Here is a 27,792-nt window from a genome sequence, read left to right as displayed (position 1 = left end):
GTAAGAGGCGCCATATCATGGATTGCGCGATCCCTCCCGCCGGAGGTTCGAGTCCTCCCTCGGGCATGGGTGTGTGTATTGTTCTTAGCAAAAGTTACTTTAAGTAGTGTGTAAGTCAAGGGACTGATGATCTCAGCAATTTGTTCTCTTAGTAATTCACACACATTTTTTGGTGGTGTGTTGCACAGCTGGACATGGTACGGCAATGGTACCATGACACTGGGCGGTGTCACAACCTCAGAGCTGAATTTGAGGTCGCATGTCTGGGTCGCCATGTCCTTCACGGAGCGAGATGTAGCAAGAACAGTATTGTAAGTGCTACATGGTAGAACGTAGGGTTTGCGGCTAGCCAATAACATGCGAGGGCCCGGAGAAGGCACTTTTTTGTTTACGTGCATCTCCTGGGCAGCCTGCTCATCAAGATACAATCTCGACAGGAGGCGGCACGGCCGCCATTGCAGTTGATGCAGCGGGGAGGAGAAGGCAAACAATTGCCCTTGTGCACATACCTACCACAGGTTACACATTTGGCTGGATGTCGACATGATGTTCCAGTACGGTTGAAACGATGACAATGGTAGCAGCGCATTGGGTTCAGAATGTACAGTCGGACTGTGATAATTTCATAGCCTGATTTGATCTTGGACGGAAGCACCATGCTATCAACGGTGAGAAAAGGAGTGCGTGTGGGTACTAAGGAGGAATCTATCTTTTTCATCACCCAATGGATGTCAATGACTGGATTTCGGTCTTGGTCAGACTGTCAAGCAACCTAGTGTAAATAACACCACAGGAAGAATTCAAAGTTCTATGGTCCTTGGCACGAACAGTATAGCCAAGGAGAAGCGAGGCGACAAGCAGTTGTTGTGCTTGAGAATCAGAAGTAGTCTCCAAGAGCAAAGTGCCAGTCTGTAAACGAGAGCAAGATTTCACAGGGTCGGCAATTGCATCACCTCCTTTCTGAACAATAAATGGATTTGCCCTGAGCTGCAGCATCTCTGACGCGAATGCAGAAGAGCTCAGCGGCACGACCAGCACACTCTCGGCGTTGGTATGTGTGAAGCCATCCTTGCATGGTACGAGCAGGCCATGGCAGTGTTTCTGCAGAAGTTGAACGCAGTATGAATTGTGAATTGGCAAGCCTTTGTTAGAGACAGTCTACACGCAGACCCCAGTAGCATTCCTTACAAGATTTCAGTTTGGAAGATACTGAGAGTGACGATTCTGTCAACCCTAATGAAGTGACGATTCTGTCAACCCTAATGAATACTGATGGCAGCCACTCCAGCGATTGAAGAGACTCAACTGAGCTCCTCATGAGCACCTTATTCAAAGATAACAGTAGCAAAGACGGGACTGAGCAACAGCTTGGAGAAGTGTACACCGAGAAGACTCCTGTTAACACTTTCACAGAACGTTACCTGCGCTATCCTACAATTTCGCCGCAAAAAGGCAACGGGCCGTGACAGAATCAGTGCCAAAACTCTCCAAGCTACCTGAATGCAGATCTGCCCTTACCTGATGAACCTATTTAATGAGTGTCTCAGACAGGGACAGGTGGCAGTCTTCTGGAAGTTGGCCACAGGGTCAGTCTGCGGCCCCATATTCTGGGACGTCGCCCTTGAGCCAGTGCTGGAGGAAGTAGTGAACTGTTCCCAGTGTGTGGTGTGTCGGCATATGCAGAAAACATATTTCTGGTGATAGCAGGTGATTCATGAGTTGTTCTAGAAGTTAGTTGCAATTTCGCACTGTAGCAGTGGTGCCAGGAAGTCAAGCTTCAATTGTATGCAGAGAAGACAGATACATGTTGTTATGTCGACATCTGAGGCATCATCCCATTCACAGAGTCAACGACAGAGTAATAAGTGAGAAGCGTACAACTAGATGTTGTTGTGGTCTTCAGTCCAGAAACTGGTTTGATGCAGCTCTCCATGCTACTCTATCCTCTGCAAGCTTCTTCATCTCCCAGTACCTACTGCAGTCTACTTCCTTCTGAATCTGCTTAGCGTATTCATTTCTTGGTCTCCCTCTACGATTTTTACCCTCCACGCTGCCCTCCAATATTAAATTGGTGATCCCTTGATGCCTCAGAATATGTCCTACCAACCGATCCCTTCTTCTAGTCAAGTTGTGCCACAAATTTCTCTTCTCCCAAATTCTGTTCAAAACCTCCTCATTAGTTATGTGACCTACCCACCTAATCTTCAGCATTCTTCTGTAACACCACATTTCGAAAGCTTCTATTCTCTTCTTGTGTAAACTATTTATCGTCCACGTTTCACTTCCATACATAGCTACACTCCATACAAATACTTTCAGAAACGACTTCCTGACACTTACATCTATACTCGATGTTAACAAATTTCCCTTCTTCAGAAACGCTTTGCTTGCCATTGCAGGTCTACATTTTATATCCTCTTTACTTCGACCATCATCAGTTATTTTGCTTCCCAAATAGTAAAACTCATTTACAACTTTAAGCGTCTCATTTCCTAATCTAATTCCCGCAGCATCACCCGATTTAATTCGACTACGTTATATTATCCTCGTTTCGCTTTTGTTGATGTTCATCTTATATCCTCCTTTCAAGACACTGTCCATTCCGTTCAACTGCTCTTCCAGGTCCTTTGCTGTCTCTGATAGAATTACGATGTCATCAGCGAACCTCAAAGCTTTTATTTCTTCTCTATGGATTTTAATTCCTACTCCGAAATTTTCTTTTGTTTCCTTTACCGCTTGCTCAATATACAGATTGAATAACATCGGGGATAGGCTACAACCCTGTCTCACTCCCTTCCCGACCACTGCTTCCGTTTCATGCCCCTAGACTCTTATAACTGCCATTTGGTTTCTGTACAAATCGTAAATAGCCTTGCGCTCCCTGTATTTTACCCCTTCCACCTTCAGAATATGAAAGAAGTTATTCCAATCAACATTGTCAAAAGCTTTCTCTAAGTCTACAAATGCTAGAAACGTAGGCTTTCCTTTCCTTAATCTATTCTCTAAGATAAGTCGCAGGGTCAGTATTGCCTCACGTGTTCCAACATTTCTACAGGATCCAAACTGATCTTCCCCGAGGTCGGCTTCTACCAGTTTTTCCATTCGTCTGTAAAGAATTCGTGTTAGTATTTTGCAGCTGTGGCTTATTAAACTGATAGTTCGGTAATTTTCACATCTGTCAGCAACTGCTTTCTTTGAGATTGGAATTATTATATTCTTCTTGAAACCTGATGGTATTTCGCCTCTCTCATACATCTTGCTCACCAGATGGTAGAGTTTTGCCAGGGCTGGCTCTCCCAAGGTTATCAGTAGTTCTAATGGAATGTTGTCGACTCCCGGAGCCTTGTTTCGACTTAGGTCTTTCAGTATTCTGTTAAACTCTTCACGCAGTATCGTATCTCCCATTTCATCTTCTTCTACCTCCTCTTCCATTTCCATAATATTGTCCTCAAGAACATCGCCCTTGTATAGACCCTCTATATACTCCATCCACCTTTCTGCTTTCCTTTCTTTGCTTAGAACTGGGTTTTCATCTGAGCTCGTGATATTCATGCATATGGTTCTTTTTTCTCCAAAGGTCTCTTTAATTTTCCTGTAGGCAGTATCTATCTTACCCCTGGTGATACATGCTTCTACATCCTTAAATTTGTCCTCTTCCTCTAGCCAACCCTGCTTAGCCATTTTGCACTTCCTGTCGATCTCATTTTTGAGACGTTTGTATTTCTTTTTGCCTGCTTCATTTACTGCATTTTTATATTTTCTCCTTTCATCAATTAAACTCAATATTTCTTCTGTTACCCAAGGATTTCTATTAGCCCTCGTCTTTTTACCTACTTGATCCTCTGCTGCTTTCACTATTTCACCTCTCAAAGCTAACCATTCTTCTTCGACTGTATTTAATTCCCCCATTCCTGTCAATTGTTCCTTTATGCTCTTACTGAAATTCTGTACAACCTCTGGTTCTTTCATTTTATTCAGGTCCCATCTCCTTAAATTCCCACCTTTTTGCAGTTTCTTCAGTTTTAATCTGCAGTTCATAACCAAGATTGTGGTCAGAGTCCACATCTGCCGCTGGAAATGTCTTACAATTTAAAACCTGGTTCCTAAATCTCTACCTTACCATTATATACTCTATCTGACACCTTCCAGTATCTCCAGACTTCTTCCATGTATACAACCTTCTTTTATGATTCTTGAAACAAGTGTTAGCTATGATTAAGTTATGCTCTGTGCAAAATTGTACCAGGCAGCTTCCTTTTTCATTCCTTAGCCCCATTCCATATTCACCTACTACGTTTCCTTCTCTTCCTTTTCCTACTATCGAATTCCAGTCATCCATGACTATTAAATTTTCGTCTCCCTTCAGATAGTGAATAAGTCAGATATCTGGGTATAATCCTCATTGAGTCAAGACTGTTCTCAGCGCACATCGAAATCGTGTATCGCAAAAGCCAAGCCCTATTCTGCAAAACAGCCGGTATCGCCAACAAGCAGTACCATCTGCAGTTGCATACACTTTGGCTCTGTCATACCAGCCTCCTCATGGCCACAATGGCCTATGGGGCTAGTGTGTGAGCACTTCGAGTAAGAAAACACAAGCCAGTGGCAGCGGTGAGAAATGGGCAGTGTACTGTGCGAATACACCTCATTGGTGCGTATGGCACATTTTCTCCCAATGCTCAACAGCAACCCTCAAGTCGACCTTCTGATCAGAGAAAAGGGTGTGCTGTACTGGCTTCGAATGGGCAATGTGGAAGGAACATCTTAGGTCGACTGACCAAATGCATAGCTGAGGTCCGGAACTGGCCCCTTGATGAGTGGAAGGAGAAGCAGGGTGGGCTCCACACCAGCCAGTGCATGCACTGACTATTCCCCAGCATGAGGGAGCTCCAGTTTCTGAAGTCCTCAAGTGGTCTGGTGCAATTCTTAGTGGGACATGAGCCTTACACTGCCCACCTAGACAGGAGAGGCAAGAGAGAAAATGCAGAGTGTGACTGCTGAGGAGATGAAACCCTGGAACATGCTCTGTGAGACCGCAAACTGCATGATGATACATGGGAGTGTAGCCTGTCCCCAAACAGGGATGTCAGAGTGGTGCTGCAGAGCCGAGCTCACTGGCACACTCTTGACTCCCTCGCCTCAGCAATATCTTATGAGGCATTAGACCGACATCTGCAGCAACAAACCTTGGAGCTCACAAGGGTAAGGGCCACTACATGAATGCAAGGAAAGCAACACATGGGACAATGACTGAAAGTGACGTGATTCTCGGGCAAGAACCCGTGGCAATCCAGGTGCATGACAGGTGGACCTAGAAAACCTGAGCTGTGCACCTCCGACCCAGCTAAGTGCAAGGAAGGCAAGGAAGGAGAGTACTGGATGATGCCCGTTGTATGTGGATGCTCCAATGGCACCACCTCCATGGACCAGACGACAGGCTGTGAGATCTGACGATCGGTGGCAAAGTGTGCTCCTGTGAGGATACAGATGATCCATACCACCACACAAGGGATGGAGTGAGGGTAGTTTTTCCAAGATCATTTCCTGTGGAGGAAGAGTAGGGGGTAGAGTCGTTACACATCAGAGTGATAGGGAAACATTAGACTGTCTGTAAATACTGTTTACCATGACAGTTACTATGGCAATGATTAGTAACAGATGAAGTGTGTGACATTACATGTATAATTAAAACACTAAACAATATCTTAATTAACAGAATTACTTAAGTTTGATTAGATATATTGTTCATCTTTATACATCATAAAATTGAGAAGTAACAGTAGATACTGCTGAAGCAGTAGTCCACTGGCATTGAAAGAGGGGCTGTATGAGACACATCTAATGTAGACGCTCATGCCATCTAGTGGTTGCAATGATGCAATACGGCTGTAAAAAAGGGGAGGTTGATTGATTGGTTGACTGATTTTAACAGGAGAGCTAAAACAGCTTAGGTCTGACCTGCCACTGCTCACACCAAAACTAGGTTTATTGTGCGGTATCGTTCCCTGTATATCTAGTAAAGTCAACCAGTGCCCTTAATAGTGCAAGGAGTCCCTCTACCAGTTTTTTGTTAGACACAATTTCTTCAGGTCTATTTGTCCTGAAGATTCTGTATCTTTTCCTCTCCAATGCCATGCATTCAAAGATTAGGTGTGATGCATTTTCTTCATCCTCATCACAGATCCTACATTTAGGGTCCTCTTCCATTATACCCATTGTGTGTAGGTGTTTTTTGAGTTTCCCATGGCCGGTCATCAGTCCAGTCATGAGTTTGATCTCTTTCCTGTTCAATCCCAGGATTACAGAGCTTCTTTTAAAACATGGCTTGGGCATCATTACCTTACCATGTTTTTGTTTATGGCCCTTGGTCCAATATCCTACATGCTGTTTCCTAAGCCAGTTCCATAGCTCTAATTTGATCATAGCCTTGGTGATCGTCAAGACAGGTTCTGGTCCAACAAATGGAGTTGTTGCCCCCATCCTAGCCAATCTATCGGCTTGTTCATTGCCACAGATCCCTGAGTGGCCAGGGACCCACACTAGGTACACCCTATTGCTTCCCCCTATCTCCACCAGAGTCCTGTGGCAATCTGCAACAATCTTAGATCTTGTTGCAGGAGCTGCAGATGATTTCAGGGCTGCCTGGCTGTCTGAATAGTTGTAGAGGTTACGGTCATTGTAGCACCTACTCATATTCTCCTCCACACATGCCCTGATTGCAGTGATTTCGGCTTGGAATACAGAGGCCAGCTTCCCTAGAGAGATGCTGCTCTCCAGTCTTGGCTGAACCCTGCACAACCCTGCCCCAACGCTTTGATCTGTTTTCGACCCATCAGTGAACCAAACTATGTCTCCTGTACGGTGTCGAACTGTTTTCTCCCACTGTTTCGTACTTCCAATTACACCTGGACTGATCTGGGAGAAGAGAGGAAAAAAACAGCACTGGTGCCGTCTCAAGGTCAAGGAGACCTGCGAACTGCAGGGGAGCCAAACTTGGAGAGTTGTTCAATCAAACACCACAAACTAGAATAATGTAAGTCACAGGTTCTACGGAGTTCTTTTTCAAAAACACTGTATGAATTTAGACACATTAATATGAGGTGTTCTTGCGAATTTAAGTGCTCCACGTTGAACGAACATTCTGTATGAGCGTCACCTCAAAGGCAGTTGACATTAAAATTAATAGGTTTGCTCTACGATCATTTGCGTTAACGTCTGTTTACTTTCATTTGAACAGATTCATGTGGAAGATTGCAATCTCTCAGAGACAAAAGAGAGTGAATAGCCATCACATAGTTGAACACCTACCGCACGCACCTAAAAATCTCCCGTCGTGTATGAGTCCTGGCTACCACACACGGTTACCGAAGCACTTATTTCATCCTAATTAGGATAAAATAAATTTAACTGAACAGGAACATCGAAAATGTCAAACGTAGAAGATACGTGCGAAAAAATATCCCTATGAAACTACCTCTGTAAAGTTTTGGACGCCATTTTTTGGAGTGGCCCCATCTAAACGTCAGGATTTGTCACCACACTCATTCGCGACTAGTGGCGGGCAGGAAATCGCTATCTGTTAGAAATCACAGTGATTGATAAGTCATATATATCACAATAGCAACTTTACAGGATCTAATTGCGATTTCAGTCACAATTAGCGGTCGCAAGTAGCATTTCACATTCGAAGCCGTGTGTCATCTGTTGGCCGAATTTCGTACTCCTTTCTGTAAACCTGGTGTCATGCTATGGAATTAGCTGCGATTTCAGTGACAAGTCGCGGCTAGAAGTCGTAAGTAGCAACTAAAAATCGAAGTTAACATTCTTTGCCTACTGCCATCTGTTGACCGACGTTCGTACTAAGTTAAATTGGTTCAAATGGCTCTGAGCATTATGCGTCTTAACATCTTAGGTTATCAGTCCCCTAGAACTTAGAACTACTTAAACCTAACTAACCTAAGGACTTCACACACATCCATGCCGGAGGCAGGATTCGAACCTGCGACCATAGCAGTCCCGCGGTTCCGGACTGCAGCGCCTAGAACCGCACGGCCCGTACCATGTTACCAGAACCTTGTGCCTCACGAGATTGATATACTTTGTATGCATATTATATGACGACATAGACATTCAGCGCTAGTTATGGTTGGACAAACACAGCTGTGTCTCTCAATGTACACTGCTGGCCATTAAAATTGCTACACCAAGAAGAAATGCAGATGATAAACGGGTAATCATTGGACAAATATACTACACTAGAACTGACATGTGATTACATTTTCACGCAATTTGGGTGCATAATTCCTGAGAAATCAGTACCCAGAACAACCACCTCAGGCCGTAATAACGGCCTTGATACGCATGGGTATTGAGTCATACAGAGCTTGGATCGCATGTATAGGTACAGCTGCCCATGCAGCTTCAACAGGATATCACAGTTCATCATGAGTAGTGACCGGCGTATTGTGACGAGCCAGTTGCTCGGCCACCATTGACCAGACGTTTTCAGTTGGTGAGATATCTGGAGAATGTGCTGGCCAGGGCAGCAATCGAACATTTTCTGCATCCAGAAAGGCCCGTACAGGACCGGCAACATGCGGTCGTGCATTATCCTGCTGAAATGTAGGGTTTCGCAGGGATCGAATCAAGGGTATTGCCACGAGTCGTAACACATCTGAAATGTAACGTCCACTGTTCAAAGTGCCGTCAATGCGAATAAGAGGTGACCGAGACGTGTAACCAATGACACCCCATACCATCACGCCGGGTGATACGCCAGTATGGCGATCATGAATACACGCTTCCAATATGCGTTCACCGCGATGTCGCAAACACCGATGCGACCATCATGATGCTGTAAACAGTACCCGGATTAATCCGAAAAAATGACGTTTTGCCATTCGTGCACCCAGGTTCGTCGTTGAGTACACCATCGCAGGCGCTCCTGTCTGTGATGCAGCGTCAAGGGTAAGCCCAGCCATGGTCTCCGAGCTGATAGTCCATGCTGCTGCAAACGTCGTCGAACTGTTCGTGCAGATAGTTATTGTCTTGCAAACGTCCCCATCTCATGACTCAGGGATCGAGACGTGGCTGCACGATCAGTTACAGCCATACGGATAAGATGTCTGTCATCTCGACTGCTAGTGATACGAGGCCGTTGGGATCCAGCACGGCATTCCGTATTACGCTCCTGAACCCACCGATTCCATATTCTCCTAACAGTCATTGGATCTCGACCAACACGAGCAGCAATGTCGCGATAGCATAAACCGCAATCGCGATAGGCTACAATCCGACCTCTATCAAAGTCGGAAACGTGATTGTACGCGTTTCTCCTCCTTACACGAGGCACCACAACAACGTTTCACCAGGCAACGCCAGTCAACTGCTGTTTGTGTATGAGAAATCTGTTGGAAACTTTCCTCATGTCAGCACGTTGTAGCTGTCGCCACCGGCGCCAACATTGTGTGAATGATTTGAAAAGCTAATCATTTTCCTATCAGTTAAATTTCGCGTCTGTAGCACGTCATCTTCGTGGTGTAGCAATTTTAATGGCCAGTGGTGTATTACATCAAAAGAAGCAACATTGCCATTTTATCGTGAAAATATGTTTTAAGAGACAAGTAACCTGAAAAATGTGTTTGATTCTGCTTCGAATATGGCAGTTGTGGTTAATACCCCACATGCCTACAGGACTTTGCAATGTTAACACTGCAGAATTAGACATCTCTATAACTGTAATGAAATGAAAACAATATTTTTGACTCATATGAATGCCTAACTTTTGTTCCGACACAGTTCAAGATTCTCTGGAGAAAAATTTTACGCCTGGTGTTCTTCATGGCAACTGCACACACAAGAACTTCTTGCCGACACTATAACCACCTACACAATTAAGCTTTTCCTGTGTTACCTTCAAGTACTGCACTTAAACTATTCCTGATTTAACTGGAAGATCCGTACTTCCCACTTTCATATCAACAGCCTCTCTAGACCTCGGGCTATGTCATAGGTCAGCGCTATCACACCAAGATTGCAGGGAAAGGGGGGAGGGGGGATTGTCACTCTCCAGCAAGTCCTTACCAATAATTAAATGGCGGAAAATTTATGTGTATAGGATGGCTTATCATGGGGAAAATGAGATTTTCATTATTCACTCACTGTATTTAACATTTATTTATCATTCCATTAAAATCGCATAATAACTTCAATTAAACACAGTTCAGTCACTCATTCTGCACACTTATTTCATAATTATGCCTCATTTAAACTGCAAATCCTCGAAGAGTTGTCTTGAATAATCACGATTCTCACTCAAGAGCCTTGATGTGTATAGATATGTACAGCAACCAGTAATCAGAGTCGTCACTGCAACTGCAAAATCACAACGATTGTTAAACATTTTTGCTGCCATTAATTACAAGCAATGTAATTGACAGAGCAGATTGCTTTATTTCTTGTAATGAAAGCCATTCAATGGGGGATGTTTCGCATTTGCAAGAACAATCTCACTTAAGAACAATCTCAATTAAGTTCATTGAAACACTTAGAAACTAACCTCTCGTCTGACGAAGACAGTCTAAACAAGCAGTGGCAATTTCTCCAGATCTCTTGACAATGATATTTTGAATTATCGCTATATTGAGTGACCGAAATGTAGTTCGAGTACCTGTGAACATAAGAATATGTTAGAATTCGTTATCTAAACACGAACTATTATGGTACTGTATGGCTACTTCCATATTAATTACACTGTTAATATTTTCACAATTGTTTCTGTAATACAAAATTAAAGCCAACGGAAGAACAAATGTAAAACACACTTACTAAATGGTTCAAATGGCTCTGAGCACTATGGGACTTAACTTCTGAGATCATCAGTCCCCTAGAACTTAGAACTACTTAAACCTAACAAACCTAAGGACATCACACACATATATGCCCGAGGCAGGATTCGAACCTGCGACCGTAGCGGTAGCGCGGTTCCAGACTGTAGCGCCTAGAACCGATCGGCCACCCCGGCCCGCCATACTTACTAATGACAGTTTTGTTGAGATGCAATTTTCTGTGTGGAGAAGTGTAACTTTTTTATATGGTAATAAATAGCAGGAATCGCAGGTGTCACAGAAATCACAGAAATCTCAGAAATCACAGATTTAGCAGGAGTCACACAAATAGCAGTGGTAGAGCGCAGAGGAATACAAGCCCTGGATTCGTTAACTACGATTCTTAACTGCGACAAAACACAGTTAAGAATAATAGATACTGAAAAGTAGCATTCACAGAAATCACTGATATCGGAAAATCACAGTTAAGCCCATCATTAGTCGTGACTCTCATTGTTGTAAAAGTTGCTATCGTTTGACAGCCAGAGCGACATTAGCGCTCCAAGCTACGAGAAAGAAGGAAGTCAGATGCGTCTTAAGTATAATATTTGTTTTGCGTCCCTTTCCTATATGATTTACGAAATATTTGCATTATCCTTTTGCCTCCAAGACTTTGTGCAATATCAGAAGACATAGAGGTTTCTAAAATGAGCGCAAGTATGGATAAAAATCATGAATCCAGAGGCGCGACACAACACAGTCGTGAAGAAACACTTGTGACGTTGGACGGAACTGCAGCTTACCACGTTTATATCAAAAGAATATAAGCACAGATTCACACGTAAGAAGTCCCCTGCCATGATCGAGTTACCTACCGCCATCTCCAACACTGCTCTCCCTCCTTCCTTGCAATCCTTGCCGCCCTCTACAATGTGATCACTGGCACTGCCTTCTACCTCGACCTGTGGAAAACCTCTCGTATCCTGATGTTCCCCAAATCTAACAAGAATCCATCTGATACCTCTTCCTATTGCCCTATATGTGTCACCTCAGTGTTCAGCAAGTCCTTGGAATCTACCTTTATCCAGCGCATTCATCACCACCGACACCACCTCCTCCCCAGTACCCGATGTGGCTTTCAACCTTCCTTCTCTGCTGATGACCAACTCCTACGCTTCACCCATCTCCTCTCCCTCGAGGTAACTCCCGTAGCTATACCATTTTTGTCTCCCTAGACCTCAGAAAGGCCTACGACTGCGTATGGCAACCCAGTCTTCTGTTTAAACTCCCGACCTACACCCTTCCTATCAACTACGTCCATCTGATTGCCTCCCTCCTCTCCCACCACCCCTCCTACGTTACCATCCATAACGCCTATTCCCGCACCTTCTACCCCTCCGCAGGTGTGCCCCAGGGCTCTGTCCTCTACCCTCTCCTCTACCTCCTGTACACAGCAGATATGCCCCAACATCCCCCTCCGGTCCACCTTCTGCAGTATGCCAATGACAACGCTTCCTTGCCCATGCTCCTACCCTTCAACGGTCCCAACGCCTTTTCCAGAATCATCTTGACCTTTTTGCCACATGGTGTAACCAGTGGCTCCTCAAAATCAATCCTTCCAAGACCTAGGCAATCATCATAGGTTGTACCACTTGCTCCTTCCAGCTCCTTGATTTCTCCCTTACCATCTGTGCCCATCCTGTCTGCCTCTCCCCCACCCTCACCTACCTTGGATCACCATTGCCTGACACCTCACCTGGATCCCTCATCTCCGTTCCATCCAATCCAAATCCCACAACTGCCTCTGTCTCCTTAAACTCCTCTCTGGCCGGACATGAAGGTTGAACCCCTCTACCATCCTCCACACCTACAAATCCTTAATCTGTCCCATCCTTTGTTATACCAGTCCCGCCTGGATATCCGCCCCCACCCCCACCCCCAAATTCTATAAGTCCCTCCAGATCCTCGAGCGCCATGCACTCCGCCTTGCTTTCCATATAAGCCTCCCATCCCCATGCGGATCCTCTTTGACCTGATTCTTTTCCACCATCTGCTCCTTTTCCTCAAACATATCTGAGTCCTCTACACCTGGCTGCACGATCTGTTACAGCCATGCAGATAAGATGTCTGTCATCTCAACTGCTAGTGATACGAGGCCGTTGGGATCCAGCACAGCATTCCGTATTACGCTCCTGAACCCACCGATTCCATATTCTGCTAATAGTCAATGGATCTCGACCAACACGAGCAGCAATGTCGCGATACCATAAACCGCAATCGCGATAGGCTACAATCCGACTTCTATCAAAGTCGGAAACGTGATGGTATGCATTTCTCCTCCTTACACGAGACATCACAACAACATTTCACCAGGCTACGCCGGTCAACTGCTGTTTGTGTATGAGAAATCGGTTGGAAACTTTCCTTGTGTCAGCACGTTGTAGGTGTCGCCTCCGGCGCCAATCTTGTGTGAATGCACTGAAAAGTGAATCATTTGCATATCACAGCATCTTCTTCCTGTCGGTTAAATTTCACGTCTGTAGTATGTCATCTTCGCGGTGTAGCAATTTTAATGGCCAGTAGTGTAGGTCTGTGTTGACGATTCAGTTGAATCTGGCACTAATGTATGGAGAGTTGGATGGCATCGTTAGTTGAGGTGGTCTATTTGGGATATCAAACAGTTTGGGCACTACATTCCACACGAGTTTATTACTATCTCTGCTCATGGACAGGTTAGGTTCGAACTGTAGAGAGCAAAACTTATCATTATTATAAAGGTAAAGACGTCGTTTTTCGAATGATCTTCTCGTCTGCTATTCGCTAGCCATTTTCTGCCCCTAAAACGAAACATTAATAGTTAATACACAAATAGTTTACAAGCGAATCCTCACGATACTGTTTAGTAACATGATGGTATATACCTTTCATGGTCCTTATGAAATCTATAAAAAGACAGATGTGGTGTCTTGTTCTTGTTGCTGCAGTTTATTGCGCTACAGACGCTTCCGTTTGTAAAAGCTATTATACAAACTAAAATAAACAACTACTACCCGCTTGCGCTTTCACGATCGCTTCGAACTCAACAGTTTTACTTACTGGCCGCTTGGTGCGCTGCTGACGCTGAAGGCAATAAAATCGTGGATAAGTGTCGCGACGGTTAAAGTAGACGGTGATAGCGACGCCCTCTGTGCTTGTAGGCGGATTCTCTCTGTCCCTATGCATCTAAGATGGCCGCCGGATCGGTTGTATTTTGACGTCGGCTTGGTTTTTAAACGGTGTCTCCGTGTGTGCCGCTTTTGGCAAGTGTTTCCTGCACTCACAAGTAGTGGAAGTGCCAATTATCAAAATGCGCGTTTTCTCGAAGACACAGTAAGTGTAAACAGGGCAGGACGAATGATGTTTTAAGTGGGATCGGTCACCGTCGGCGTGGAGGGTCCGTCGCTCTCTCGTTGGTGCAGAGCGCGCTTCCGTATCTGCACTGCGTCAGATGTCAGGACAGCCACGAGGAAAGGAACGGTGGCTAATTTAAATAATAATGCTGAAGTGAAAAGTGCCAAAATAAGAGAAGCAGTGAATATACAACAGCGATACGAAGACTTGATGACATTTATTGGAAATGAGTTTTCTTGGCAAAAGAAGACACAGCGAATTGAAAGTGGAATTAAAGGAGAAAATGTCGCAATGGGCGACAGAGCAGGCTTTATGAATTGGCAGACTGGAACAACTGTAAAGAGAAAACGTAAGTTATAGGGCAAATTTACAAAAGCCAGTGAAAATATACGCAAATACAGTTCTACTGACGCCACTAGCAGATACATAACTGAAACAGTGCCTGCAGCTAAAATAGTAGCAGCACAAACAATGCAACAAAATACATTGTTCATAAAGTGCAGATCAAATGAAGAGGCAAAGGTAGTGCAACAAAAACCAACGGCCTTAACACACCTCATCAAAGAGAAAATTTTTATAAGTAAGATAAAGCAAACCACTAATGTAGTCATCCAGGAAACTGCAACACAAAGTGACATAGAAAAGATAATGAACAACAAAAACGCGCAAGAGACACTAATTTATGAACAGCCCAAGATAAAGAGACTTGTAATGATACTGTACGACATGCCAGAGGGCACAGATGCGAAGACCCTAAGAGACACAATATACCTGCAGAACCTTGACGATGGACTGACTAAGAAAAGCTTCGAATGAGACTTTGCAGTATGATTCAGGACAGACCAATGGGATGAAAGCATCGTTCGTACGAAACTCAGCTAGCCCTTTTCTCACATGATATACAGGTAACTACGAATGAAGGGCAATATGGAGATTCCACATTTATAAATTTCTGAAAAGCATCTGACACGGTGCCCCACTGCATCCTGTTAACGTAGGTAGGAAGATAATAAGTTCACAGATACGTGAGTGGCTCTAGGACTTTTTAAATAATAGAACCCAGTAAGTGATCCTCGACGGCGATTGTTCATCAGAGACAAGGGAACCGTCAGGAGTGCCCCAGGGAAGCGTGATAGGACTGCTGCTGTTCTCTGTATACATAAATGATTTGGCGAACAGGGTGGGCAGCAATCTGTGGCTGTTAGCTGATGATGCCGTGGTGTACAGTAAGGTGTCAAAATTGAGTGACTGTAGGCAGATACAAGACGACTCAGGCAAAATTTCCAGTTGGTGTCATGAATGGCAGCTAGCCCTAAATGTGGAAAAATATAAGTTAATGCATGTGAGTAGGAAATCAAACATGTAATGTCCTGCTTGACCCAGTCAAGTCGTTTAAATATCTGGGCGTAACGTTGCAAAGCGATAAGAGGTGGAATGAGCATGTGAGGATTGTGGTAGGGAAGGCGGATGCTCCACTTCGGTTTAGTGGGAGGATTTTAGGAAAGAGTGGTTTACCTGATGCGACCTATTCTTGAGTACTGCTCGACTATCTGGGATCCGCACCAGGTCGGATTGAAGGAAGAGATCGAAGCAATTCAGAGCTGGGCTGCTAGATTTGTTACTGGTAGGTTCGAACAACATGTAAGTGTTATGGAGAAGCTTCTGGAATTCAAATGGGAATCCCTGGAGGAAAGGTGACGTTCTTTTCGAGGAACGCTATTGAGAAAATTTAGAGAACCGGTATTCGAAGCAGACCTCCGAACGACTCTACTGCTGCCAACATACGTTGCACGTAAGGACCACAAGGATAAGATACGAGAAATTAGGACTCATATGGAGGGCGGAGGAGTGGAAGAGATTCAGGGCACTCTCTTGTCCTTGGGGTGGGGAACTGCACCTAAAGGCGGAAGAATCAGCAATGATCAACGGTATGAGGATGCAGAAGGCAATGGAAACCACTGGGTTAAAGACACATAACGTGTATCCCCAGGACATGTGGCCTGTAATTGGAAAAGTGTCATGATGACCTATCTGTTCATTGGCAAAATATTCCGAAACAGTCCCGCATTCGGATCTCCCGAAGGGGACTGCCAAGGGGGAGGTGACCATGCGAAAAAGATGTAATAACCAATGAAAGGATAACATTCTATGCGTCGGGACGTGGAGTGTCAGAAGCTTGATCGTGGTAGGGAAGCTAGAGAATCTGAAAGGGGAAATTCAAAGGCACAATCTAGAAATAGTAGGGGTAAGTGAAATTAAATGGAAAGAAGACAAGGATTTCTGGTTGGATAAGAATAGGGTACTATCAATAGCAGCAGAAAATGGTAAAACCGGAGTAGAATTCGTTAATAATAAAAAGGTAGGCCAGAGAGTGTGTTCTTGTGAACAGTTCAGTGCTTAATTTTTGTCAATTCTGATAAGGACGACCCTACACCGACAACGGTAGTTCAGGCATGCATGTCGACGTCGCTAGCTGAAGAAGAAGAGATAAAGTATGTGAGGATATTGAAAGGGTAGTACAGTATCTAAAGGGAGATAAAACTCTAATAGTCATGGCGGACTGGAATACAGTTGTAGAGGAAGGAGTAAAAGAAAAGGCTACAGGATAATATGGGCTTAGGACAAGTAATGAAAGAGGAGAAAGACTAATTGAGTTCTGTAATAAATTCCAGCTAGTAATAATGAATATTAAGTTCAAGAATCACAAGAGGAGGAGGTATACTTGGGAAAGGTTTCAGTTAGATTACACCATGGTCAGACAGATATTCCGAAATCAGATACTGGATTATAAGGCTTACCCAGGAGCAGATATTGACTAAGATCACAATGTAGTAATGATGAATAGTAGGCTGACGTTTAAGAGATTTGTCAGGAATTATCAATACGCAAAGAAGTGGGATACGGAAGTACTAAAGAATGGCGAGATATGCTTGAAGTTCTCTAAAGCTATAGATACAGCAGTAAGGAATAAATCAGTACGCAGTACAGTTGAAGAGGAATAGACATCTCTAAAAAGGGCAATCACATAAGTTGGAAAGAAAAATACAGGTACAAAGAAGGTAACTGAGAAGAAACATGGGTAACAGAAGAAATACCACAGTTGATCGATGAAAGAAGAAAGTGCAAAAAATTCAGGGAATTTCAGGAATAAAAAAATATAGGCCGGTGAGGAATGAAACAAATAGAAAGTGCAAGGAATCTAAAACGAAATGGCTGCATGAAAAATGTGAAGAAATCGAAAAAGAGATGATTGTTGGAAGGACTGACTCAGCATATAGGAAAGTCAAAACAACCTTCGGTGAAATTAAAAGCAAGGGTGGTAACGTTAAGAGTGCAACGGGAATTCCACTGTTGAATGCACAGGAGAGAGTGGATGGGTGGAAAAAGTACATTGAAGACCTCTATGAGGAGGGAGATACGTCTGATGTGATAGAAGAAGGAACAGGAGTCGATTTAGGAGAGGTAGGGGATCCAATACTAGAAACAGAATTTAAGAGAGCTTTGGAGGACTTAAGATCAAATAAGGCAGAAGGGAGTTCAACATTACATCAGAATTTCTAAAATCATTGGAGGAAGTTGCAACAAAACGGCTATTCACATTGGTGTCTAGAATGTGTGAGTCTGGTGACATACCATCTGACTTTCAGAAAGATATCATTCAAACAATTCTGAAGACTACAAGAGTTGCCAAGTGCTTAACAGCTCTTGCATCCAAGTTGTGACACGGCTAATATACAGAAGAATGGAAAAGAAAATTCAAGATATGGTAGATGGCGATTAGTTGGGCTTTAGGAAAGATAAAAATACAAAGAGGTAATTCTGACGTTGCTGTTGATAATGGAAGCAAGACCAAAGAAAAATGAAGACACATTCTTAGGATTTGTCGACCTGGCAAAAGCATTCGACAATGTTAAAAAGTGCAATATGTTAGAAATCTTGAGAAACATAGGGGTAAGCTATAGGGAGGGAAGTGTAATATACAATATGTACAAGAGCCAACAGGGAATAATAAGAGTGAACAATCAAGAACGAAGTGCTCAGACTAAAAAGGGTGTAACACAGGGATGTAGTCTTTCGCCCCTACTGTTCAATCCGTACATTGAAGAAACAATGATGGAAATAAAGGAAAGGTTCAAGAGTGGAATTAGAATTCAGAGTGAAAGGATATCAATGATATGATTCGCTGATGACATCGTTATCCTGAGTAAAAGTTAAGAAGAATTAAATGATCTGCTGAATGAAATGAACAATCTAATCAGTACAGAATATGGTTTGAGAGTAAATCTAAGAAAGACGAAAGTAATGAGAAGTAGCAGAAACGAGAACAGCGAGAAACTTAACATCAGGATTGATGGTCACGAAGTAGACGAAGTTAAGGAACTGTACTCCATAGGTAGCAAAACAACAAATGACGGGCAGAGCAAGGACATCAAAAGCAGACTAGCAATGGCAAAAAGGGCATTCCTGGCCAAGAGAAGCCTATTAGTCTCGAACATAGGCCTTAATTTGACGAAAAAATTTCTGAGAATGTACGTTTGGAGCACAGCATTGCATGGTAGGGAAACATGGACGGTGCGAAAACCAGAACAAAAGAGAATCGAAGCACTTCAGATGTGGTACTACAGACGAATGTTGAAGATTACGTGGACTGATAAGGTAAGGAGTGAGGAGGTTCTGCGCAGAATCGGAGAGGAAAGGAATATGTGCAAAACACTGACTAGTAGAAGGGACAGGATGAATGGACATGTGTTAACATATAAGCGAAAGGCTACCATGGTACTAGAGGGAGCTGTAGAGGGCAAAAACTGTAGGCGAAGACAGAGATTGGAATACATGCAGCAAATAATTGAGGTCATAGGTTGCAAGTGATACTTTGAGATGAAAAGCTTGGCACTGGAGAGGAATTCGTGGTGGGACGCATCAAACCAGTCAGAAGACTGATGACTCGAAAAACAAAAAGGGAGGCATATAGATAGTCGTTTGTCCCTCGCTCTACTTGCGAGTAGAACGGGAAAGGAAATGACAATGGAGACATGGAGAATTTTGAGGATATTGCCATAGATACTGCGCTGTTGAAGCCGAAGTGTTTCTTTCGATACGTTGACGACACGTTCGTCACTTGGTCACACGGACGCGAGAAACTAGACGAGTTTTTGGAAGACCTCAGTGGCATCAACAGTAATATCCAGTTCACCATGGAGGTGGAAAAAGATAATGCATTGCACTTCCTCGACGTCCTTGTCCACCGTAAACGAAATGGGTGCCTTGGCCACAGCGTCTACAGAAAACCCACCCACACAGACCTGTGCCTGCACGCCACCAGCCATAATCATCCAGCACAGAAGCGCACAGTATTACAAACATTGGTACATCGTGCAAGAGTAATATCAGACGACGATAACATGCCCCACGAACTGGGCCACCTACGCAAGGTTTTCAGGAATAACGGCTTCAGCGCCCATAAAGTGAAAGAAGTGATTTCTGGGAAATATCAGAATAAGACCAGCGACGAAGAGCAGGAAAAGACACTTACTTTTCTGCCATTCTGTGGCTCTGCGTCGGGCAAGATAAGCTGCTTGTTGACAACACACAAGATCAAATCAATCTTCAGTCATCCAACGAAAATCCGTCATTTAATGAGACCAGTTAAAGACGCAGTAGGTCTCAGAACACCTGGAGTCTACGAAATGCCTTGTGAGTGTGGCCAGAAGTTCATCTGACAAACAGTGCGCACTGTGGAACAACGCAGAAAAGAACATGACAGGTATTATCGCCTACGCTATCCAGAGAAATCTGCGTTAGCTGAGCATGCATTAGAAAACGGTCGCCACATAAAATTTGACGATACCTCTGTCGTGGCTCGCACTAACGGCTTCTGAGACAGTTTAATAAAGGACGCTATTGAAATAAAAATAACCGCAAACACCCTGAATAGAGACGGTGGCTTGCAGCTCAGCGCTACGTGGGATCCAGCGATCGCGCGGTTGAAGAGGTCACATCGAACGCCGACTCAAAACATGCCCGTATATGGCAATGTCACGGGCACCAGTGACGCCACAGCCGGCAGCTAGCGTATATAAGGGCACACCAACAGCCCACTGGCAGTCATATCACTTGACAATGGCCAAGGAGTGCTTGGCCGAAAGCTCGTGTAGTTTTAAGCAATTGATGCGGTTGCAAACCCGAGAAAATTTTATTCAATGTTATCGCCGCGAGACTCTGCATTCATTCACATATCTATGTAGATGTAGAAGCTCAGCAAACTCGAGTGGCAGATGTTGCAAAAGAGCTGTTCTGCATCCTGAAAAGAGTATCATGATAGAATTAGAGACATTCGAGCCCACAAGGAGGCTAACCGGCAATCGTTCGTCTCGCGAACCATACATGACTGAAACAAGAAAGGGGGAAGTGACGCTGGTACACGAAATACCCTCCTCCACACACCGTAAGGTGGCTTGCGGATGTAGATGTAGACGTAGAAGAAAAGAGGTCCATCAAGTTACTGAAGTAACCTCTGAGGTTAGAACAGCTCTCATGATGTGACAAAAAGTATGTCTTGAGTTTCGTTCGGTTTCAGTGAAAGACTGTCTAGTAGTGCCTGCGTTATTTCGAATTAAGATGCAGTATTCCTTTGGACAATCATGCATGTCCAAAGGAAAAGGCATGTGCAGCGACTACAGCCTTTATGAAATACATGACATTTATTCGCAGTTGCAAACATAGGCAACCATCAGCTGTTAAATGGAATTACGACAACGAAAATTTGTGCCTGACTGGGATTCGAACCTGGATTTTCCGCTTATTGCGACTGATCGCCTCACTTAGGCTACCAGAGTATCACTCACAGCCAGACGCGAACTCCCATATGTCATCAACCATGTGTCATCGATCTGTACTGGTCCATCCTTTATGTAAATTCCCATACTTGGAAGTCGCATGCCCGGTGCCAGCGGACAAATGCTTTCAAGGGAATGTACATAATGGATGTATTAGTACAGTTTGTAGGCACATGGTTGACGACATATAGAAGTTCGCGTCTGGCTGTGAGTCATACTCGGGTAGCCTAATGGTGAGAGTCCCGGTCCGGCACAAATTTTCATTGTCGTCACTCCATTACACAGCTCATGGTTGCCCATGTTCGCTACTGAGAATGCACTACTGCCCATTAAAATTGCTACACCAAGAAGAAATGCAGATGATAAACGGATATTCATTGGACAAATATATTATACTAGAACTGACATGTGATTACATTTTCACGCAATTTAGGTGCATAGATCCTGAGAAATCAGTACCCAGAACAACCACCTCTGTCCGTAATAACGGCCTTGATACGCCTGGGCATTGAGTCAAACAGAGAATGGATGGCGTGTACAGGTACAGCTGCCCATGCAGCTTCAGCACGATACCACAGTGCATCAAGCGTAATAAGTGAGTGGCGTATTCTGAATAGCCAGTTGCTCGGCCACCATTGACCAGACGTTTTCAGTTGGTGAGAGATCTGGAGAATGTGCTGACCAGGATAGCAGTCGAACATTTTCTGTATCCAGAAAGGCCCGTACAGGACCTGCAACATTCGCTCGTGCATTATCCTGCTGAAATGTAGGGTTTCGCAGGGATCGAATCAAGGGTAGAGCCACGAGTCGTAACGCATCTGAAATGTAACGTTCACTGTTCATTGTGTCGTCAATGCGAACAGGAGGTGACCGAGACGTGTAACCAATGGCACCCCATACATCACGCCGGGTGATACGCCAGTATGGCGATGACGAATACACGCTTCCAATGTGAGTTCACCGCGATGTCGCCAAACACGCATGCGACCATCATGATGCTGTAAATAGAACCTGGATTCATCCGAAAAAATAACGTTTTGCCATTCGTGCACCCAGGTTCGTCGTTGAGTACACCATCGCAGGCGCTCGTGTCTGTGATGCAGCGTCAAGGGTAACCGCAGCCATGATCTCCGAGCTGATAGTCCATGCTGCTGCAAACGTCGTCGAACTGTTCGTGCAGATGGTTATTGTCTTGCAAACGTCCCCATCTCATGACTCAGGGATCGAGACGTGGCTGCACGATCAGTTACAGCCATGCGGATAAGATGTCTGTCATCTCGACTGCTAGTGATACGAGGCCGTTGGGATCCAGCACGGCATTCCGTATTACGCTCCTGAACCCACCGATTCCATATTCTGCTAACAGTCATTGGATCTCGACCAACGCGAGCACAATGTCGCGATACCATAAACCGCAATCGCGATAGGCTACAATCCGACCTCTATCAAAGTCGGAAACCTGATGGTACGCATTTCTCCTCCTTACACGAGGCATCACAACAACGTTTCACCAGGCAACGCCGGTCAATTGCTGTTTGTGTATGAGAAATCGGTTGGAAACTTTCCTCATGTCAGCACGTTGTAGGTGCCGCCACCGGCGCCAACCTTGCGTGAATGCTCTGAAAAGCTAATCATTTGCATATCACAGCATCTTCTTCCTGTCAGTTAAATTTCGCATCTGTAGCACGCCATCTTCGTGGTGTAGCAATTTTAATGGCCAGTAGTGTATATTTCATTTATGTAACAGCGAGGCGGTGCGTTCAATGCCAAGACCTTGGTCATTTGGCAAAACATTGTGATAAACAGGTAATAATTTGTGGACATTGCTAGGAAGAAGGTGACAGAACTAAAGACTGCAATAAAATTAAACAAGCGGCACTGCGTGTGCCACGTGAATATAGGGGTAACAAGTGCATAGGGAACAGAGATGAATGTCACATATATCAAACACTCCTAACAAGGCAGATTTAAAGTACATATTAAAGGTACGCATCTCAAGACACTGGAAAGTAATGACGACTCTAATGACCGTCAAGTGCCATCTGTGTAAGAAACATAAATCACCATCAAGGAACATGAGGGAGGAATTCCTGGTTAAAAGTGAGCAGCATGCGACACCTACCGAAGTAGAGCATCATGCACCTACAAAAAAGCATGAATGAAGTTTTTGGTGAAAATTCAGTACTATATGCTATAACGGAGAAGCAAGAGAAAAGGCGGATTTATGAGTGACATACAATACAGTCGATCAGGATATGGTGGCAGGAACAGGACAGTTGAATGTAAAATGCGACAGCACACATCCTGAAGTATACATTGCGTAGCCCACAGAAGTAACAGAAGATTCGCCAATGCAGGACGTGAATCTGCAACAAAAACAGCACGAGACTCAGAGCCAGTTTGTACAGGCAACAAACACCTACTGTGAAGAAGTAAACAATAAAACACAGACCGGAACAGATCTGCGATAGCAGATATGAAAGCGCACTGAGCGTTATGCTACTCAGCAGACTTGAAGAGCTGATGACGCTTACAGCAGCTGAAGCCGGGTTTATTGCTGTTGAGGGCCCTGTGTTTCCCAGTAAAGTTAGCAGCAAATGTCCAGCAGTTATATTTGCTGCGACATCTAGTAAGACATAAGCATACAGAAGGGGACTATATTGTTGTTGTTGTTGTGGTCTTCAGTCCTGAGACTGGTTTGATGCAGCTCTCCATGCTACTCTATCCTGTGCAAGCTTCTTCATCTCCCAGTACTTACTGCAACCTACATCCTTCTGAATCTGCTGAGTGTATTCATCTCTTGGTCTCCCTCTACGATTTTTACCCTCCACGCTGCCCTTCAATGCTAAATTTGTGATCCCTTGATGCCTCAAAACATGTCCTACCAACCGATCCCTTCTTCTAGTCAAGTTGTGCCACAAACTTCTCTTCTCCCCAATCCTATTCAATACCTCCTCATTAGTTACGTGATCTACCCACCTTATCTTCAGCATTCTTCTGTAGCACCACATTTCGAAAGCTTCTATTCTCTTCTTGTCCAGACTAGTTATCGTCCATGTTTCACTTCCATACATGGCTACACTCCATACAAATACTTTCAGAAACGACTTCCTGACACTTAAATCTATACTCGATGTTAACAAATTTCTCTTCTTCAGAAACACTTTCCTTGCCATTGCCAGTCTACATTTTATATCCTCTCTACTTCGACCATCATCAGTTATTTTACTCCCTAAATAGCAAAACTCCTTTACTACTTTAAGTGTCTCATTTCCTAATCTAATTCCCGCAGCATCACCCGATTTGATTTGACTACATTCCATTATCCTCGTTTTGCTTTTGTTGATGTTCATCTTATATCCTCCTTTCAAGACACTGTCCATTTCGTTCAACTGCTCTTCCAAGTCCTTTGCTGTCTCTGACAGAATTACAATGTCATCGGCGAACCTCAAAGTTTTTACTTCTTCTCCATGAATTTTAATACCTACTCCGAATTTTTCTTTTGTTTCCTTTACTGCTTGCTCAATATACAGATTGAATAACATCGGGGACAGGCTACAACCCTGTCTCACTCCTTTCCCAACCACTGCTTCCCTTTCATGCCCCTCAACTCTTATAACTGCCATCTGGTTTCTGTACAAATTGTAAATAGCCTTTCGCTCCCTGTATTTTACCCCTGCCACATTCAGAATTTGAAAGAGAGTATTCCAGTTAACATTGTCAAAAGCTTTCTCTGAGTCTACAAATGCTAGAAACGTAGGTTTGCCTTTTCTTAATCTTTCTTCTAAGATAAGTCGTAAGGTTAGTATTGCCTCACGTGTTCCAACATTTCTACTTTTCCTGTACCTGATTTCGTAGATATAACCCATCTCAGAGTGAACTATCTGCTAACACAAGTGGAAAAACTGGAGACGTTCTGGAAGCGGGTTTCTGTCAGAAGAAGTGAATCATTCCCCTTAGATACGCGTACATTGTAGAGGCACTTTCTGATGACGCTTGGTCGTATAGCATGGGATTACAGGCGGGTAGGGCAAGATTGTTGAATATACCAGTCATCCAGAATGGAGATAAAGATAGGGCAGCTTACTGCCATGAGTTAGCGTATTGCATGAGGCTAGAAGAGTGGCAGAAGAGTTGCCGTTCGATGTATTGTGCCTCCAAGAACGGAATGCGAAGGCAGGAAAGATCGCCAGTAAGGCAATAACTGACCAGATAATCACACAATGGCAACGTCCTAAAGGAACAAAAATAATATTTAACGAGGCCGTGACAGTAACAAAAACATCACAGTACTGTGCAGAACACGTTATCTACGTGGAAATGTTTATCAGAAGGGACAGCTGCATCCTGGTTCCATGCATTTTCAATTTAGTGATGAGATTGAAGAGTATTTGCAGAGACTAAAGAATGTTAGTCACCTAGAATAAGATAAGCCTCATGTGCACCCCATTGATGCAAATGTGAAGTTAGTATTGTGGCATAGCAGCCTGACTGATGAACGTGGAAGAGAGCTAGAAGAAGTCTTCATGGAACTCAACCTACATGTACTGAATGCACCTCACAATCCGCCATCCTATGAAGGAAAGGTCGGAGCAATATCAAATACTAACGTCACTTTAGCAAATACGACAGTGGCACACTGAAGGGCTGGAAGGTTGAGAGTGGAATGCCTGGCCTGAGTATCATACACTAACATCAAGTGACATGAATATCGTGAACTATACCATCACTGGAAGGGAAATCCAGCACGCCACAGAAAACGATCACATAAGACCCAAACACAATATTAAGGTCGCTAATTGGGAAGAACTAAGAAGGATATTTAAGCGTCCAGGAAATCCGTCGCCAGGCGATAAGGTAGATGTTAAAGCGCAAGGACTGACAGTGGCTATACATAGAGCAATGGAGGCGTCGATACTTGCCAGCAGAGGTCATTCTAAAGTAGAACCTTGCATGTGGACTGAGCCACTGCAGAAATTAAGATGTGAAACAGGAGGAGCCAGGAAGCTATACCAGAGCAGCATGACCAGAAAAGTTGCACAGATACAGGTACGTTAAACAACATTTTAAGGAAGAGTTAGGGAAAATAAAAATGGAACAATGGAAGCAACTCGTGGAGGCTAACTTAGAACCCGATCCCTGGGCTGTACCATATAAACCAGTCCGCTAGAAAATACAATCACAAACATTCTTATCCACACTCAAAAAGAGTGATGCAACAGTAACAGAAAGTTGGGAACAGTCAGCTGCCGTACTAGTGGAAACACTGCTTCCTGACGATGGAGACGAAGGCGAGACAGATCATCAGCATAGGTTACGAAAAATGTTATGGGAAGATTATAGAAACAATAAACTTGTGTACCCCTATTCACAAGAAGAAATTAGGCAGATGGGTCACTGCCGAAATAATACAAGACCAATGTGAACAGTTTGATAGTTACTTGTGCGAACTGTGCGATGAGTGTCTCTAGCAAGAGAGGGTCCCTGCACCACTGTGAAAGAACGCTGAAGTGACAATAATTAGGAAAGGATAAGAAAGGATCCAATGACACCCAAATCCTATAGACCAATTTGTCTTTTGAACATTCTCAGCGAGATATCTGAAAACTTTAATGTGAAGGATTACAAGATCATGAGCCCTCACCAGTATGAGTTTAGAAGAGGAAGTCAACTGAAGACGCAATTAATAAGGCGATTTCGCCAGTGACAGATATTCATTCTACGTACACACTAGCAATGATGATTGATACTGCTGTTGCTTTCGATATCCTACTGTGGCCATCTTTCTATGATTGCCTTATGGATTTGGAGTGTCCAGCAGAGCTGTAAAACTGTCTGAGAGATTTTTGTCATTGGCGACATGCTTCTTTAACATGCTCAGGAAAGAAAATGACGAAGAGAATAGCAAAAGACTGTCCGCAGGGATCAGTGTCTGGTCCAGAGTTTTGAGGTGGGTATCTGTAGATGCCAAAGTGCCACTGCAGAGCTTATGTGTGGTTGAGCCACTGCAGAGCTATGAAGCATTAGACGAAATGTACTGTTTTATACGAAGAAGCATTGTGCATGTAACCAACATAAATGGGGAACTGATGATTCCAGTAGGTTTTGATAACTTTGGGGCACATGAAGTGAATCTCCTGAAAGGATTACTTATAGCGAGTTTAGAGGTACTCGAAGATGCAGATACTGATGGGTCATGCTGTGATCACAGCATCAAACAAATCGTCATTGCATCTGTACTACGTGACAAGATTCGTAACTTGAAAAATAGTGAACAAGAAGCCATGGAAACTTTGTTGATAAAATATTCAGACTTGTTCAGTTCAGATGGTCCACTACCAGTAACACCTCTTACACAACACCACATACCAACAGGTGGTAACCCACCAGTTTATACGAAACTATACAGGATAATGAAACACCTACAGCCACTAGTAAACGAATTTATAGATCGCCAATTGCGTGAGAGTACCATCGAGCATGGCGATAGCCCTTGGTCGAAAAACATTGTCCTTGTACCAAAAAATCAGTTGACGGTTAAAAAACTATAAAAGATCATGTTAAACGTCTGGATGAAACATTTAGTAGATTGAGGGCAGCACACCTTAAACTAAGTGTGGGGAAATGCCGTTTTGCTCAAACACAAGTAACTTATCTTGGGCATATTATCAGGCAAGATGCAGAGAGGATGGATCCTCGGCTTATTTCCGCCGTACGTTATTTTCCGACACCACAAACTA

General features: G+C 43.9%; 1 protein-coding gene across 1 annotated transcript in view; it reads right to left on the bottom strand.

The window, feature by feature from the left end:
* Positions 1–10,242: 10,242 nt before the first annotated feature.
* Positions 10,243–27,792, bottom strand: part of LOC126484026 (uncharacterized) — a 250,502-nt gene continuing 232,952 nt past the window's right edge. The window contains exons 3-4 of the mRNA XM_050107360.1: positions 10,559–10,669; positions 10,243–10,374 (exon numbers count right to left, since the gene is read on the bottom strand). Of these exons, the coding sequence (XP_049963317.1) occupies positions 10,311–10,374; positions 10,559–10,669 (175 nt within the window). The 3' untranslated portion in view covers positions 10,243–10,310. The remainder of the gene's footprint in view (positions 10,375–10,558; positions 10,670–27,792) is intronic.

This window comes from Schistocerca serialis, chromosome 6, assembly GCF_023864345.2.
Source record: "Schistocerca serialis cubense isolate TAMUIC-IGC-003099 chromosome 6, iqSchSeri2.2, whole genome shotgun sequence".
NCBI lineage: Eukaryota > Metazoa > Arthropoda > Insecta > Orthoptera > Acrididae > Schistocerca > Schistocerca serialis.
This window is presented reverse-complemented; position numbering and strand designations above follow the sequence as displayed.